Source organism: Platalea leucorodia (genome assembly GCF_965183815.1).
Source record: "Platalea leucorodia genome assembly, chromosome: 17".
Classification (NCBI taxonomy): Eukaryota; Metazoa; Chordata; class Aves; order Pelecaniformes; family Threskiornithidae; genus Platalea; species Platalea leucorodia.
This window is the reverse complement of record NC_138839.1, coordinates 9,260,855-9,279,494: the sequence shown is the minus strand read 5'-3', so window position 1 is coordinate 9,279,494 and position 18,640 is coordinate 9,260,855. Positions and strand designations below refer to the sequence as shown.

Sequence of the window (18,640 nt, the reverse complement as noted above, 5' to 3'; positions counted from 1 at the left end):
CAGCCCCGAACGCAGCCCTGCAGAAGCTGAGGAAGGTACTGGCACCCCTGCAGCACTTGCTGCTCTGCCTACCAAACCATCTCCCCCCACAGCCTCAGCACCTCCCTGCCTGCACCTTCCTCGGGTTGCCGGCTCTGCCTGCACTGCTGAAGGCAGCTGACAGGGAGCAGCCCCCCACCTCAGCACTGTGCGTGTCCTGCCTGCCTGTGTGCTGGCTGGGGAGGCTGGGGGAGCCAAGCAAAGCTCCTGCAGTGATGCACAGAGCAGGAAAACAAATCTTTTAAGCAGCATTGCAAGTACATTAAAATAAACCCTGGGCTTGCTCTGAGAGGGTGAAAATGGTGTTTTCTTATGCGAGTGGTGATCTGTGTTTCATTACAGATGCAAAACAAACAGCAGCGCAGAGAGAAGGAGCCTGATGCTCAGCTCAGAGGGGGTGAGCCTGAAGACTTCACCCCAGTGACTGTGGGAGCTGACAAGGATGCAGATCTGCTGGGACAGGCACCCAACCGCCTCGCTATGTGGCCACCAGCACTGCAGTGGCAGAACCTGGCTAGGGGAGGGCATCACACCCCCAGAGCATAAGAAATATTGGAAAGAGGTTATCCATGATACCTATAAGACAGCCTGCTCCCTTCTCCCCTCTCAGATGGGAAAGTCCTCCCTCATTTAACCTCCTCGACCTGCAGCTCCTGGGGAGGAGGTGTTGCTGTGCCTTCTGCTAGGGCTAGGGTGATCAGAGCAGTCATTTTGGTGATGTACATCTTCAAAACTCCCCCAGCATCTCGCATTTAGGAGAAAACTCTGCTTCTTACTCCTAAAGAGCTTAAAGCAACCTGGAAAAGGCAACAGCTCCAGGTGCAAACTTCAACAAAAGCTCATTCAGAGGGGAATATACTGGCAAAGGGTGTGAAAGTCAAGCCACTGCCAGGAGAGAAAAAAATTTCTGGTTCTTTTAAAAAAATTGTCTTCTGAATTCCAGAAATTCCCAGGTTCACCTAGGTCCTAGGATCACTGAAGACCTGCTCTGCACCCCAGCACTCAGGTGGACAACATGGAAAGGGGCCAGGCTACCTGTGTGCTTTACTGGAGGGGTGAGCAGCAGCACCCCTCTTATTATGCCTCAGCTTCCCCAACCACAGAGATGAGCCCATAGAAAGTGCTGTGACACCGAGGATACACTCCTGCCGCTTGGCCAAGGGGTACAGGGGTGCCCTGAAGTGTGTGCAGCAGCAGGCAGAGCACAGCTCCCTGCACCGGGGCCAGCAGGAGCCAGCCAGCTCCCCGCTCCTGCCTTAACGTGTGCACACACTGCGGCGCTGCGGAGGGTGTGGAAGTCGTTGTCAAAATTAATCGAGCACAAATTAACACAACATCTGTTTCCTGTCTTTTCTCTGCTGAGTTCCCCAGGGGGGAAGTGAGGCAGAGCTGCACATGGGAGGAGACGTGCGGGGCAAGGGCAGAGCTGAGGGTGGCGAGCAGGGATGCTCCCTGCAATGCACAGCCAGCATCCCCCTGCAACGTCTGTGAGGCTCAGGACTCTCCAGGAGCATCCAGCAAGGGAAATATGAGGTTATTGTGTGCACCAAAATGCCTTGGCCTTCAGCTCGTGTGGTTGCTTTGGGTCTCCAGACATTCACTTCTCTCCCAAATCTGGCAGAGGAGACAGTGCTCATGACCGTAGTGCTGGCAGCGTCCTCACTGCTGGCAGAAAGCAGGGAGCTAAATGCCCGTCTCCAAGCACCGGCAATAGTCAGCATCGACCACAGGGGAGAACTTGGAGGGTTGGCATTTGCAGCATTGCTCTTTCAAACTTCATGCTTTTTTGCACAGCAGCTGGACTGTCAGCTCTTTCCCAGGGTCATACATAGCGCCTTGGGATCCCAGTCTGAGACTAGCCCAAAACACCACACCTGTACCACTGGCCTACAGGGCAAGTGCTCTGCCATCGGTGGAAATGCATGGAGGGAAGGCAGGCCACCTGAACTGGTGGCTCGGATGCCACAAGTGCATCTTCCCAGCATCCCACAAGGCAACACAGGTCCCATGAGCTCTGCCAGGCCCCAGGACCTGCCGGGCATTTGGGATGGAGGGGCCTGCTTCAGGAATCCCCAAGACTTGAAGGGTTTTTCTGTTTCACCTTAACTACAGGCTCTTATGGCCAGGGAGAGGAGTCTCCAATGCTGGGTACCATCGGTTCAACAGCACAGGCACTGTGCACACACCCAGCCTCCTGGCATCACCTGCTCTCGGCTGACGGTTTGAAGTTGCTTTCATTAAACTAAGCTCAGCCCGGCCCCCATCATTGCGATAAGATCCCCTAGCGAGACGGAAATGAGGACATCATAATTAACGTGGTGAGCACACACACTGGGGGGATGGGCAGGACATGATTGCATCTGTATTCAGGGGCTTGCCTAATAGTTTAAATTAAAGTCAACACCAGTTATAAAAAAATTTGCCAGATTATGAAAGGCGAAAGATACAAACACCAGATATCTGGGCAGCTAAGCAAGGTCTTAGAAGTCTCCCAGGGCCTGCGTGGTGCAGCAGAGTGGGGAGAAGGAGGAGAAGGAGGAGGAGTGGAGGCAGCGAACACGCAAGGAGAGACCATGTCCCCCACGCCTCAGCTCAGCCTCCCACTACCCTTGAGCTGCCCACAGAGGGACCCAAGGTTTGAGGTCTCCCCAGCGCTGGGACAGCTTCCAGGAGGGATGCCAGGTCTGCCTGGAATAGCAAAGCTTTTGCTGCTGCTGAGACATCCAGCACTTTCCTTCCTTCCGAGAGCAAGCCCTAAGCTATGGCACATCCCCAGGAGCTGCCGGGTCCCTCACACCACTGTCACTGAGAGAGAAAAAAAAGAGAAGGACGTTATTGCAGCTATAAATCATTAGATGGGAGGCGTTAATGGAGATAATCCCCATGAAATCAGTCACTGTTGTGGCTAAGGAGGGATTTGTCAGGCAGTTAACTACCCTGAGTTTCACTGCAGGTGATTAACTCCTGGTAGTGACCAGCGTCTGGGGAATTAGCAATAGCCCAGCATTTACTGAACAAGCACCAGGAGATGAGCTTTTATCTCAATTGCTAGTCTAAATCTTTATTTTTCAATGTTCCATTCCTACCCATCTTTTTTTTTCCAAAGAAAATGAGTTTCGCCGCAGCTTGTCCTGTAACTTGCTGGTATTCCTGGATCCAGGCAGAGGCTCCTGATTGGAAGAGAAACCCAAGAAATGGCACAAGGACATCAAAGTGATGGAGGGCAGAAGAGATGGCCTGGGCAGATGGGAGAGCCCCAATATCTTTTGGTGCTCTGAGGAGAAAGACATGACCCTGAAGGGGGATGAAGTGGCAAGTACACAGCACAGCTTGGGCTGGGGAGAGTTTTTTTGCAGGGTGGGCTTGGGGCAAAGGGAGACCCTGCTCTGTAACAGAGCTGGCGTGTCAGATGGGGTTCATCCCAGCCTGGTTGTTGGCTGCAGGACCAGAGTCAGGCAAAAAAATCCCCTGCTCTTTAGGCTTTGCTCTGCAAACAGTTCAGTCCCGGGGCATTTACAGTAGCACTGTAGACCAGCATGAAATCCCCATCCCTGTGCACAAACACTGCTGAGAGACCATCCTACGGGCAGAAATGTGTCGTCTGTGCTCTCAGCTGGTTATTTAAGCAAATCTGGTGCCTTTCTGTCAGTTTTCTCTCTGAGCTACTGCAGAATGAGGGAAGAGCACTCTTGGCTAATTGTGCCCAGGGGCCTCAGGATATGCCCCTTTACCAGGAGCAGAGGAGCAGAGATGGGCAGGTGCAAACCACCTCTGCAGGTCTTTCCTGGTGTTCCCACCAGCAAAGCCAACATGGAGCATGCTGGGCTTTGGGGGAGCTGCCTGGGAGGCAGATGCCCACCAGCTCTCTAGGCTGAGCCTAGCCCGTGCAGCGAGGGGGATGCTGTGGGGCCAGACCACGGCGGTGCTGGTGGGGGGCAGACAGGGAGGTCGTGGGCAGCATGGAGGGGCCTTTCTCCAGCACTCAAGGTGCTCCCATTATAATTAGCTTTTGCAAGGCATCATTCAAGCTCCTTAGATACCCTGTGTCTGAACAAAATCATTTCCTGTTTGACTTTGTAAATCAAAGTAGACGATACAATAATTATTAATAATATGTTGACTTATCTCATCAGCGTTTTAATTAGTCAGTAGAAAAGCAATTTGCAAAGGGGCCGATCAGGCTCCCTCTGATCCAGGAGGTCACGTGCCAAGCAAGGAGAGGGGACAGAAGGGCACTGGGGCACTGGGGCAAGGAGAGCTGGGAAACCAGAGGCACAGAAGGGGAAGGGGCAGTCTCTTTGACGGCACTGATAAGAGTTTAATTTTCAATGCAAAGGGAATTGTTCTGGGGATGGAGCAAGCTGCAAAGCTCCTGGGAGCCCTTTGAAGTTATAATTGAGAGAAGCCGCAGCCTGCGGGACAGGGATGCTCTGCATGACCCTTCCGCTTCCTGCACGTGTCTCCGAGGTGGAGGTGAGGGGGGGATGCAATTAAACCCCTGAGCAGCAATTACAGACAATTACCCCTCAGTTAATTGTCTGGCAAGAGGAAATGTCAAAACAGGCCGTGCATGCCTCCCTGATGGCTTGACGCTCCCCAGGGCCGATGGTGCTGCTGACCCCCACTGTGCCCATTGCTCCCAGCCCCTTCCTCCTCTGCTCTTGCTTGGCCACAGCAAATCCAGAGAGGGAAAAAAAACCTTCCTGTGAGGCAAGTTCACCTTGCCTACAGGTGTGATGAAAACATCAGGACTTTGCAACTGGTATCCTTCCAGTTTTACACTGCTAATGCTTTGGACCATTGCCCTGGCTGTGCGGGCAGCTCTGGGATCTCCCAGTCTAGAAGAGGAAACCTCTGAGACTGCCACCAGAGAGATGGGACAGGACAGGACCTGCAGGTGCTGGAAAAGCAAGCTATAGGGCACTAGGGACTGAGCTAGCAGACACAAGTCCCTGTCTTAAGCTCCTCGGGCTGGGAACTGGAGCTCTGTGCTGTTTAGCGCCATGCAAAGACCCAGCAGAGATATCCACGTCCCCACTGTCACCCATGCGGTAGCCCTGGGTAAAGCAAAAACAAGCCTGACTTCAGCTGCGGAGGCAGGGTCAGCAACACTGTCTCTTGGCAGGAAGATGCTGTGACGGATGTGACACTGCAGGGCAATCCTGCACCCTCCGGCACCCACAGCACACTCCAGCCATGGCTCAGGCAGGACAGCCAGCAAGGGAGGATCGTGAGAGGTTGAGGGGGCAGTGCCACGGGTGTTTCCAGCAGGAGTATCTGAATTAAGGAAACAGCAGCAAAAATAAGGGACCTCAAATAAAATCTGGCTTCACAGTACACCACCTCCATACTACATCAGCAACTGGGCTCTACCCAGCCCAGGGCTGCCAGAGTCACAGCATGCCGCAGCGGGCAGGGGCAGTCCCAGGGACACCAGCAGTACTCCTGAGATGGTGACCAGCAAACTCAGTCCCTTTCCCAGAGCGGAGATCACACTGGGGTTGGAGCCATGTGGACCCAAGCTACCAAGTCTGTGAGTCATCTGGCATCTGTCCCACCTGAATCTGAATCCTGCTGTAGGGGCTGCTCAGGAAGCATCTGCCAGCACCCTATCCCACCGCCTTTTCAGTGGTGGCAACTGGATCCAAGCGCAAATTTACTACTCAAAAAGCACCTGGAGCTGAAGGACCAGCAGGAGAGTAAAGGAATGAGATGCTCTTTCAGGATGAAGCGATGCAAAGGCCCATGGAGGAAGAACCACAGTCCAGGCAAGTGTTCAAAGGAGCCATTTAAACATCCAGCTGGAAAAAGACATGCAAAGTTGTTTGTGCAAGAACGTCACATCAAAACCCAGGCACCCTCCTTGAAGGTGTTCAAGACAGTTTTCACACAGCTGTATGGTTGTCCTCTTGGTAACAAGGCCACGAGTTGGGCAAAAGCACAAGGTAAGCAAAGAGTGGTGTTACCCCATGACTTACCTAGGACTTGGAGGAAGACACAGCAGCATGTCCAAGAGGTGGCTTTGGCATTAGGTGTTATACAAGTCTTTTTGTTTTTCTTTTTCTTTTTTGGCATCCAGTATTAACTATTCTTAATAAACATCACTAATAAGTTGGAGACTTCAGACACGTATTAGGGTTCAGGAGTTGCTGGGCTGCTGGTGAAGAGCTGCTGGGCATCCGCTGTAGTGCAAGAGAGCAGCACAGCGGTGGCTGCCCTGCGAGCCAGCCCCAGCACGCCATGGTCACCTAACACCTTAAACCTGACAGCCCTAATGGGTCAGGACCCAGGATTCATCCCCTGGATTTGCAGATGTACAATACAGGATGCTGCACCTTAACCAGTCATGGAAGTCCCTGATGTGGTGAGAAAGAGGCACCTGTAGGCTCAATCCCTTATCTGCTTTGGGAGTGCACGGTCCTGCCCAGTCATGCCCATGTGTCCCCAGGACAGCCAGCTCAGGTGGATTCATCTTCATCCAGGTCACCTAGGTGATGTGATGGATCCCATCTGCATGTCTGACAGCTAGCAATGGGCCTGGGGATGCGGTCACACGGGCGTCTGGAGAGCTGGACTCATGGTGGAGGATCCAGAAGAAGGAGAGTCTTGGGCAGTCTGCAAGCGGTGAAGGGTCTGACTATGGGGAGGAATTGCTTAGGATGCAATGACGGGCAGAACAGTGGAAGTGGACAAAGGAAAACAGCCCTCACTCCCAGAAACATCCCAGAAACATCCTCCCTCCCAGGGGAGCAGAGGAAGCCCTGGTCCCTGATCCCCTGAATGTGCATCAGGCCCCTCCAGGATGCAAGGATTTGGCACCAGGGCTGGGATGAGATGGCAGCAGCAGGGTGACAGGACAGGGATCCACGTGACCGAGGGCAGCCTGTGCATGACCATGAAGAGGACAACACCTTGCTCATCCAGGTAATGGCAGAAGAGGGTCCGGTGGCTGGAAACTGAAGCCAGGCAAATCCACATAGCGATGGATTTTTAACAGTGACCTGTTAACAACATCGCTACAGGACCTGGAGGATTTACCACCACTGGCAATTTTGTAGTCAAGGATGTTTTTTTCTAAAAGCTGGGCTTTTCTGAGATGTGAGTGAATTGACAGGTCTGAAGGCCTGTATTTATGCAGGAGATCACATCACATTAGTTCTGCGGTCCCCTCTGACCTTGTACCTCTGAATCTATTACATTTCCAGGATAGTCATCATTGCAACAGCTAACTGCTAAAATTAGAGCTGAGTTAATGATTTAATATATTTACATATATAATAATATCTGATATAAATCTGATCATTGTTATTATTATGAATTCGCAGTTCTGATCACTCCTGCTCAAACAGCATGGGGACTGAAAGTCTCAAGCAACAGATCAATGAAAATGATTAGAGGCCTGGGAAGATTTCTGTAGGAGGCAGAATTGAAAAGATTAGGACTGTTTAGTTCAGAGAGGGGATGAAAAAGAGTGGACATGAAAAATCAACACAGCAGCGAAAGCCAGGAAGGCACCCCAGTTTTGTGCATGCAGCAAGCACCACTGTGCCTTGCAGTTGGTCCTGTGTGTATTTATGGGATTGTTTCTGTTCAGAAAATGAATGAGCAAAATCCTTACAGCCAGGTCACTGCTGCCATCTGAAACTCACAATTTTCAGAAAGCTGCTGCGGCAGGAAAACCTGGACGTGGAAATGCAAGTGAAGGGAGCGTGCGGAGAGGATCCAGCCAGTAGAGATAGGAGGCTCACATGAGGGTCACCACCCCTACATCCCTCCCAGCCACACTGCAGGGCTGTGCATTTACATCCCCATTCCCCGTAAAAAACCACCTGCTCCCTGCCCCTCTTGCCCATTTCCAGCAGCAAACTCCTCTGACTACAGGTGGTTGAGAGCTTCCCAGTCATTTTGGGCTCTTCCTCCTGACACTCCCCCACCGCAGCGAGGAACGAGATGCTTCTCAGCATAAGCACCCATGCGGTAACCCAGCTCTTGAGTTCCCTCAAAGCTCAGGACCTCGTGACAACCTGGTCCCTACCAGGGGACATGGAGAGTTAAACATCATTTCCAAACTGGCTGCATCCCACTGCTAGTCTTTCAGGCTGGCATTTTCCCAACAGACATGGTCTCTTTGCCCCATCAGCACTGACCAAGGTACCAGCCTGGGGCTGAGATGTCCATCCACCTTGCCCACAGGGACCTATGGTGACACATCCCACTGGGGTCCCCTGTGTACCAACAGCCACTTCATACTTACGCCATGCGAGGGATAAGTCATCCAGCCCCAGTCCCCCGAGATCGTTGACGTGTCTAGCAAGTTCACTGGAAAACACAGGAGCAAAACATTGCGTTAGAAATCTTTCTCCCCATCCCTGAGGGGCGAGGAACCGAGCCACCACAAACGACCCCTCCTCGCACCCCACTTGTTTGATTGTCCCCTGTTTGATTGTCCCTGGCTGCTGCCAGGGACCTGCCTGGCTGCAGCTGAGGCAGACATGGAGCGAGGGGATGGCAACATATGATGCTCCCCAGGGCTCTTGGTTCGGGGTAGAGTTGGGGTGGGGCTGTATCAGTCCTAGCCATAGGACTGAGAGCAACGTGTCCTTTTGGAGGAGAGGGGGCTGCAAACAGCAGGTCAGAGAGGATGCAGAGCAGGTCAGAGGGGATGCAAAGCAAGGGGGAGCTGGGGAAATAAACTCCAAGCATCAGGTTCTCCACCAGTCCCACCACAGGCCGACACTGATGCAACTGGAGCATCGTTCCTTGCTCAGACACTTCTCCTCTGGAGGCTCTGCCAAGCCCTTAAGGCTCACATCCCTTCTAGCATCACCAGTTTAAAGTCTGAACTCCAGCAGCTGCTGTAATTATGCACCGCAGTGCCCAGTTCCAGCACAAAGTGACCCCCCATGGTCCTGGCTGACACCCCACTGCAGAGGCCAGACCGTGGGGGATAGGCTGCATGAGGAGGCCCATCAAAGCTGACCCTTCAAAAGCCCTGCCACCACTAGGAGCTTGGCTTAACGAGGAGACACAGGCAAATGTGCAAGGAGAGGGGAGCAGCTTCTGCCAGGTGAGAGGCGAGAACACCTTTGAACATGCTCAGGAGCTTCCCGTGGAAACCTGTGCAGTGTCAGCAGGGGGGGACAGCAGGACGCCACGGCATTGCTGCATGCACAGGGTGAGCTGCCCCTGAGTGTCATCTGCTGCCCGTGAGCCCCACACCCAGAGCCCACAGCATCACGCAGAGGAGAGCCTTGCCACTGCCTGATAACACCCTGACTTGCTCAGCACCTGGGGAAGAAGCCCAAGCCCCAGCTCCAGGGTACAGATCCAGAGGGATGGAGGCTTGGGAGAGGGTGCCAGCAAGCTGCCCTGACCCTTGGGAGTGAGGGCAGCAGGCACCGACGCCAGCGCGCCCGTGTCTCGTCACCCCTCGTGAGCACCAGGCTCCCTCAGGGACCTACAGTGCCTCCAGCTTTCCCCAGCACTCTTTATCCTGCAGCCACCCAGTAAGGTCAAGCCCACGCTGGATGCTGTGTCCATGCTGGCTGCTTTTCTTCACCCTCGAGCAGCATCCAACTGGACCTCGAGGCAACTTGGTGCACCATCCCTGCTGCAGCACGGGGTCTCAGCTGGCCCCTCGACTCTGGAGGGATGGTGGTCCCAGCGCAAGGCACCAGCTTGTTGCGGCAGGGATGGGGCACATCGGGACAGCAGCTCCAGCCCCAGCAGAGCCTGGGCTCAGCATGATGCTGGTCCCAGAAGCGGGAGGAACGGGTGCCACTTTCATTTACTATTACCAGGCAGGGAAGGAGAGGAGGTGGAGAGAGGAGCACAGACGTGAGCTGGCTGTGAAACGCCCGGACGTCATGCTTCTGACAGAGCAGATTAGGAGCTTTTGAGGCATTTATTAATGTTAGCAGAACAATTTGAAAGAATTTCCAGGGTTTCTTGTGTGACTTCATTGGCCCAACAGCAGGCCGAGCCCCTCCACTCCCCGCACGGTGCTGCTCCCACTGCTAAAGAGGCCCCTTGCCCTCAGCACGGAGTAATTACCTCAGAGATCTCAAATCCATTTTTATTTGTTATTGTTAATCTGAAGATTTTCTGCCTATTTTCCCTGGGTAATTCACCCAGCAGGAGCCCGGGCTCGGGAGTTTCCCTGCTCACAGTGCAGGAGCACGGTCCCGGTGACTCTCAGCAGGCAGGCTGCAGGGAGGAGACCGCTTTCGCAGACCCTCTCTCCCCCCTGCCTTGGTCTCTGCTCCCTCTTTCCCACGCTGAGATGCTCAGTGATGGAGGCGGCTGCCTCTCGCTGCTCTCCAGGCAGCACGAGGAGCCTGCACGGACTGGGGTCCAGCTGGAGCATCATGCCGCGGGGATTGATGCTGAGATTGGAGCAGGCATGGTGGGACATACCCCAGGCTTGTCTGCACAGTGGTGTGTGGGACCTGGAGCCAGCTTGCTATACCCCGTCCCACCATGTGGACCATGTGGTTGTCACCAAACTTCACATAGAGGAAGGAGTCGTCTCCTTGTGGATGCTTTGGTGCACGAATAACTAGATAAGCTTGCGTTCCCTGCAACATGCCCATGGAGCAGACTGCTCATGCCTCTTTGCAGGAAGAAGGCTACGTTATTTCTTTTATTCCTTAGCACACATTTCAGCTGAGTGCATAGGAGTCTTACACATTAAGCCCACTGCAGAAGGGGGATAATATATTATTGCACAAACACAAAGGCATTGCGTGTCCAAAAGCTCTTGCGTTAACTCACGGTATAGCACACATGTCTGGATGTGAGCATCCTTCTAGCAGCACTATTACATGCTGTGCTCAGATGTGGGGAGACCAATAGTCTCCTGAAACCCAACTGTCCATTTCAGGGAAAGGCTACAGACCAACGCCGCATCGCATGTGACAAGTGCCCTGTCCAGCCCCTTGCAGGTGATCTCCTGGCTGCGTTGCTTCTCCGGGGGCGATGTTCAGATAGAGCCCGCCCTTGATGCCGGAGGGTGAGTGAGACCGCCACAAAGGACCCCTTTCAGCTGAAACGTTTCTCAGAAAACGTGCCTGTTTGGGAGACCTCTCTCCTACAGCTGGGCAATTCTGTTTGATGTTATGGACTGTCTGCACGTATCAGTCTCAAACTGCGAGCTCCATTTTGTTTTCCTGAGCACCATTTTGTATTTTCCCTATTCTGTGCCTTGGCCTTGACTCGGCGTATTGAGCCAAAACACCAGGAGGTGTCAGGGGAAATTCTCACACTGGTGGAAAAGCTGTCAAGCCTGATTGCCCGTTCAAATGGAAGCACCTAGGAGCGAGCAGGTCGCTTCCCCAGTGCCAACTGGGGTCTTGAGCCAGAGTGTTATGCAAGGCAGACCTACTCGCTCCTTTATAAAGTTGCATCATGTAATGTTGCATGCGTAGTGCACATTTCAGTCTTATAGATTATGCAGGAGTTGAAGATTAGGTGTATGCATATGCATATGTATATGATGTATATGTATAGTTTACACCTACATCTTTATTTTTATGTCTATATTCATATCCGTATCCATATCCATATCTGTATCCATATCGGTAATGATATCTACCAAATTCTAAACGCTGCTTGAGATGAGTGAGGAAGCTGAGGCAGGGACTAGCATCTAGGGGATGTACATTTTGCCTGGGTCCGTATATCTCTTGTGCTGCATAAAGAGTGAGCATTTAGAAACACTTCCCAATACTTGCGCTGGTGACCGCAGCTCCTTCAGGGATGTATTACATCCCTACAAACAGAGGCGTGGGTGCCTTGGAGTCCCTCCAAGCATCCTGGGCTCGGGAACGGTGCCATGGGAGCCATGGCTGCCCAGCCCAGGGGAGCCTGTGGACCCTCAGCCCACCTGGGGGTGCATGGTGGGGTGGTGGGACATGCCCAGGGGTGACACGCTGGGGGATGCGCTGAGCCCCAGCCTCTAAAAGAGCAGTGGGGAACCAAGAAGGGCTCTGAGCAACCTCGCTAATTGTTAACCCACTGCGGTCCTCACTCTAATTACTCCGCTGTCTCCCTCCCAGGCAGGGGCTTTGTAGTGCAGGCGTGGGGAGGAAGGGTCAGTGGGAGCAGCCCTGTTCCCTTGGGCTTCAGTTCCTCTCCATCACAACTTCAAAGGCCTCCCAAGATTCACAGCAAGGCTCCCCCCATGCAACGCCTTTTGCATCGATAATTAAACTCTTATCAGCCCGGTTAGATGCTCCTGCTCCCTGCTACCCAAAGACCAGTAGGCTCAGCCCCTGCAGCCCCATGCAGATCTGCACACCCCACACTGGCCCCACAGCTCCAGCCTCACTCGGTGGGGGAACAACACAGCGAGGGTTATCAGCAGCGGGAAGAGAGCGTCGGGCTATGGGAAAGGGGCAGGGGAGAGGCTCCCTGAGAGGAGGGGAACAAGGGGCAGCAGCTTTCATTTCCCATAATCTCAGGCAGGACTTTGAAGGGGCAGGTGGGGCCGGGGTGGGTCAGCTATTTGTGTCCCACCATTTAATCCAGGGGCGTGCTGAATAGCCAGCCACGACCTTTCCAACTCGGGAGGCAATGCTGAGCAACAAAGCTGTGTCTTGCTGGCCTCAGAGCATCGTGGGGGGACGCGACGGGATGCTTCACTTTCAGCTTCCCCCTCCCTGGGACAATATTTATCTTTAAAGAAAGAAAAATAGTCATTTATTCACCAACACACGAGGCCAATCACTGGGGCTTTGCGGTAAAAGCAGCAAGCCTAGAGGGGAAGTCAGCTCTTCCCATTTGGGAGCTGTGAGCAGGGGATGTGCCCCATGGATCCAGGTCAGCACTGCAACAGTGGGGTGCTGCACACCAGTTCTCCGTTGAACTGGTGGCCGGGTCCAGGCATTCTTTGTCAAGCAGCTGCTTGCCCATGAGGCTGCATGTACTAAGGACATAGAGGGGATGGTGCTCGCATTGGCACCCGCTGGCCTCGGCTGCCCAGAGAGGAAATTTAGGAAAGCATTGTGGGTAGATATAAAAGATGTCACCAAATCCGGCAGGAACATGGGATTTCCACATTTCTGGAAATGCCATAATCAGGCTGAAAAAAAAAAAAGAAACATTTTCAAACAATTGCCGTGAAAAAGCAGTGCTGCTTTTTTGGATGTGCCCTAATTCCCATTTCAGGATTTCTTCTCAGACCTCCGGATTGTTGCTGTGAACTTTCTGTATTTAATTTTATATCATTTTGCAATGCACCAGGAGCGGTAATGCCCATAAGGACTGCCCAGAGGGTCACCCCTTTTCAGTGTACCAGGAGCAGAAGACACTTTGATGTAGGAAGAAAGCTTGTTTGTTCAATCAGTGCTAACAAAAAGCTGCAGTTCAGGTTTTAAAAATAAAATGATCAACCTGATCCTTCCAGACCCTGCATGATATCAAGTAAGATAATGTGCAGCGCAAGAGCATAACCTGTGGTAGGACTGAGGTGTCGTGAAATAATGTAAAAAATGAAACAAAACAAAACACCTTGAATAAAGTATTTCCAAGGCTAAAAACCTTGAAATTACAGGGCAGCATTTTTTCCCCAGAAAAAAAATCACATCAAAAGCCAAACAACAAAAAAATGTTCCTTCTCAAAAATCTAGGTGAGAAAATAGAGATGTAAAATGCTCGTGTTTCCTACTCAGTTTGATGCTCATGTGCAGTGGGACAGCCAGGGAGAATTCGGCACGCAGGCTTAGGCAACTCAAATTAAAGCACACACGCTACCCACCACCGGGCAGGGGGTGATAGTACCGGTGTGCATCGCAGCATCGTGGCACATGCAGGTTTCGGTGAAAACAGTGCATGGTCAGCTGGACATAAATAACTGACTGGAAATGTTAAAGGACACGTGCTGTCCCAGGGCTCAAGGACAGGGTGTACGGGGCCAGACCTGAGGCTCAGAGTGAGGGGTGCGCACAGGTTTCCACGCCCCCAGCCCAGGAGCTCGTGCCAGTGGGGAAGGAGCTATTTCGGGCTCAAGGGGCAGCTAGGCTCGTTGTAATTCAGGGCAGAAGGCAGAGGAGGAGGTGGGAAGGCTCTGGGGATGGGGGGGTGAAAAAGGTCACGGAAGCAAGAAATTCCATGGAAACATCCGATGTGAGCAGGGAAAGGAGCAGGTGAGTGAGGCTGGGGAGGGGGCAGGCACTGGGGAGCACTGAGGGCAGCCGAAGGGTCCCTGCAGGCCCAGAGGAGACCTCTGTAGACTTGGTGTCCCCAGGTCTGGATTTGGCCATCTGGGAGTCATGCGAGTCCTTTCCATCACGATGTTCCCAGCCTAAGGGACGGCAAGATGACAGGACTCGTCCATCAGCAGAGAGGAGCCTGCACCTTGCACAGCCACCCCTTGGCATCTCGTTTGGCTAAAGCCCTGTGAGAGCGAATCCGTTCAACCCACACACTGTCAAAGGACAGCTTCTTGCATCCCTGACCAGTGTCCCCAAACCCAGACGCTCAAAGAACAGGTAATGTACCTGCATTGGACCAGGACTTCCCACTTTCCGCCAAGCTTCAGTCCCAGGTTCAGGAACAGGCTGAATATCTCATGCCACCAGTAACACAATACCGTGACAGTCTTTTAAAAATATACAGGAGAGTTTTCTAACACAAAATACACCTATTCTGCTTGCAGTAAGCAAAACGTGTGGTACAGACTTGGGGAAATGGAAGCCCTTTCCAGAGGGGTTTGTAGCAGTGTCCTCACACCAGTCCTGACTCCCTCTTCTCTTTTCTCACATTTGTTAGGTATAGCAAAATAGACACAAATGTGTTTTCAGCTTTAGCCGCTGAGGTTTCTGGCTTCTGCTGCATTTTTTGGCAGTCGAAGCTCACGCCAGACAAGCCCCTAACACCATCCCGGGTCCTTATCCCAGAGCATCTCAGCGCTTCCACTCCTCCCTCGTACACTGCATGCCAGCTCACTTATCTCCTACCTGTTTTGGATTTTGTAGATTTCCTACCCAAAATTAGGATTCCCTGGTGTTGCTCCTAGCCGCTTCCCATGCCACCCACAGCGACTCAGGTGGACCTGGTGCTGGAGACCTGTGCCTGGAGCAGAGCCTGTGAATCCCTCAGCAGGACAAACCTTACAGCACCCCGAAAAAGACACCCTGCCCTCCCCACTGACTTCTGCATCCCACCAGTCCTGGCAAAGATTTGAGTTTTATCATCTCTGGAGGATTCACTAGGGAAATGTGGATTTTTGCAAATGTGCTCACTTATCTGGATTATCTGAAGGGGCTTTGGATGGCAGTTTTTCAGGCTGCCGGGTGCTTTTTCCCTAATTTCTCTCAGGACGTCTTTTGCTCTCACACCAGTTGGCCACCCTAAACCATGCTTAGCTGTTTGTAATCCAGTGACATTTTTAAAGCAAATTAATTTCTTTTAAAGGCAATTACTTTGCTCTCTTAAAAATAGCTTTCTAAAACAGAACATTTTCACAGACAAAAATACCAATACTAAAAACGTTTGAGGGGACAGGCTGAATATCTCATGCCACCAGTAATGAAATATCACGAGTCCTTAAAAACTGTACATAACACAAAAGGTATTTCATCTAAGGAAGGATCCAGTGACTTGTGCGCGCCCTTGATGCTGGGACGGAGCTGGTCTATCCAGCTGCAGCCAGTGCTGTTGCCACTCACTTACATGGTTAAGGCATTTTAAATATGAGAAACTGGAGAGAGAGCAGAAGATACCACGGGCACAACCATGATACCAGGGCTGGAGGAAAAAAAAATATGAGAGAGGGGAACCCGCACAGCCCAATCTTCTTGTGCCCACGAGGGGTGCAAGGCACTCGGTTGCACTCAGCGTACTTTCATGGCAGAAAAATGCGGGCTCTTTAATCTAGCAAAAAAAGCCTAACAAGAACAAATGGCTGGAAGGTGAAGCCAGGCAAATTTGTATTAGGGAAAAGAGTGGTCCAGTTTTTTAAGGCTGAGGCTGATGAGCCATTGGAACGAATTATTAAAGGCAGGGATGGGTCTGCCTTTGCCGATGTCTTCAGATAAATGTTGAATACCTTTCTGGATGGTATCCCTGGGCGAAACGCAGTTCGTTAAGCTTTATTGGTGTGGCTGGACCTGATCCATAAAGGAGTTACATCCTTTATGTGGTTATTTATGACCGTAAGTACTGCACATCTACACAGGCAGGACATGGGGGTTTTTTGTTTCTTTTTGAAGGAAATTTGACTGCATGATCCCGCTGCTCACTTTTGAACTACTAGGGCCGAAGGGGTTAATCATTTCTCTGTGACAGAGGAATAATTTTGAGTGTTGGTCATGCAAACACACTGGGGTTAGGAGAATGAACTATCAAAAACTGTCAGGGTATGAATAGAGTTATCATATGAATGGATTTGCTCCTGGAGATAAAGGCAGCACCGAAGGCTGCCAGCGAGGCGAGCAGGGACATACGAAACACAGGACCCGACCGAAACAAAGAGTGGAGGTGTCAGGATGTCTTGATGAAGCAAGCACTCCCCGCCGCCCTGCCCGCCGGGACCGCGTGCGCCGACCCCAGCAGGATGCACGGGACGAGCCGCTCTCCCTCCCTCCCTGGCTGAGCATCTTTTGGGGCTGGGGTTCGTTGCTTTTTTTTTTTTTTTTCCTTTTGGGTAAAATATTTTTCTAATCATTTTTCAGCAATCGAAAAAACAGGGAATTCCTTCATTCCTGTAGTAATTCATCAGGTTTTCATTTGTACTTAAATTTGGATTCATCAGATCTATTTCGACCGTCACCAAAATGAGTGTCCATTTATTTTCACTCTAAATAAACCCCTCATGATTTCAGGAAAAAAGAATTCAAGATGAAGGAAAAAAAGCAAACAGAGTAGGTGCCTTTTGTGCGCCGTTGTGTTATTTTTCTGCAAATTTTGGGGTTTGATTTTCTAGAAGTTTTATAAGCTATTAATACAAGAAGGATGGAAATGAAGATGAGACCAGAAACATATCCCTATGAGCCTACCTAAAATCATGCAAGTATTTGCTTAACATCAGCATTTTGGGAGCAATCAAAAAATTACACACCCCAAAAATGATTTTTTTTTTTTTTTCAAATGTAGACCAAATTGACTCCCTGTTTTAAATTAATGATTCTCCATTCCCACATCACCAAAAGTCTGTATACCTAAAACCTCTTGTTTCCTATTTTTACGGAGGAACACGGCATCCTCGCAACCTTTTTACAACTGAAAAAGCTATTTCCTCTCCCTTTCAGAGCTTTGCTTCTTCCGCAACCCCGACTTTGGCATTGCTGCGGAAGGAGTAGAAAAGTAGCACTGAATAAATGCACAGATGAGTCTTTACCTCTTTTTCTGTTTGAGCAGGGGGGCAATTAATGAGATTACAATCAAGAGATTAGCAGGGGAGATTGCCACAAACCCTTCCGCTGGCCCCCATTTCCGCAGCTCGGCAAGCTGCTGGGTTTTCCCAAGGACCCTGGTGCTCTCCCGTGCCCCATCCCTGTTGCGGGGAGGAACAAAACGTCTCCATCACCAACCCCATGGTGCAGGGAAAAGGCAAGCATCCCTGTGTCATCAGCTCTGCATCCTCTCCAGTACGCTCCCTGTACATCACCCTGTCCCTGTCACCCGCTGTTTGCCTCGGCCATCCCTACGTGCCCTGAAATGCTGGGGGAGATGTCCCCGGGTCCCCCTTCCCTGCTGCACCGTGTTCCCCACCAAGGCAGCACCCAAGCTCACCCACAGGCCATGGGGTCCGTGCTGTGATGGGGAGGAAGGTCACCCACCTCACGGACGGAGGGCAGAGCTGAGCCAGAGGCATCACCTGGGAGGGAGCAGACCCCAGCAGCAGCGTTTGAAGTGCCATTTTCTGGCAGAAAATACAATTTTGTCACTCCCTCTGCCCAAGCCCCAAATGTGGTAATTTCTGCTCATCTGATTTTCTTTCAATATGACAAAGATATTTCCTATTTTATTATTTAACTTCAATTCGTGGTGTCATATCAAATATCGGCTTTAATATTTTTGCCTATGCAACTCGGTGTGTAATAGTGTAAATATTTTAGTCTGTCACACTATCTTCCTATTATTGAAAATAACTTTTCTGCCTCCCTGCTCTAAAGCAATTTAACAATTTCACACAAAATTTTTTCAGTGCTCCAAATGAAAATCTTCCACATCCTGCAAATTTTCACCCATCTAGAAAAAAAAAATCTGAGTTTTGGCTTTCAATGCATTTTGCAATGGCTGGCGCGCTGAAATGTGGAGATTTCCCTTGGAATGGCGATTCCCTTTTTCTCCCATTTCCAGGGCACCCACTGCACGCAAGACTGAAAGGAATAAAAAAATATAAGCTCAAAACTTCTTGGAACAAATCTTTCAGGAAACAGATAGGCACTGGGAGCTTTTGGAAGGGGAAGAAAATCAGACTGAAGCCATTTCTTCAGGTTAATACACGTCTTTATGTACCAATTGCCTCCCAATACGCACACAGAGAGTGCAGCACATACCGGCCTTAAATTTGCTTTGCGGCAGTAATTTTCTACCCTGCAGCTCTTAAACAAGCATTGGATTTGCTGGGTAGCATGGCCAGAGATGCATGGCAAGA

The 18,640-nt window shown here is 51.3% G+C and overlaps 1 protein-coding gene across 1 annotated transcript in view; it reads right to left on the bottom strand.

Moving 5' to 3' along the window:
• The window catches only part of EPHA8 (EPH receptor A8), a gene marked incomplete at its 3' end in the record, with an annotated part of 37,845 nt that extends 29,495 nt beyond the window's left edge, over positions 1 to 8,350 (bottom strand). The window contains 1 exon segment of the mRNA XM_082328836.1: positions 8,294 to 8,350. Coding sequence (XP_082184962.1) covers positions 8,294 to 8,314 — 21 coding nt within the window. The 5' untranslated portion in view covers positions 8,315 to 8,350.
• Between the last annotated feature and the right edge of the window lie 10,290 nt (positions 8,351 to 18,640).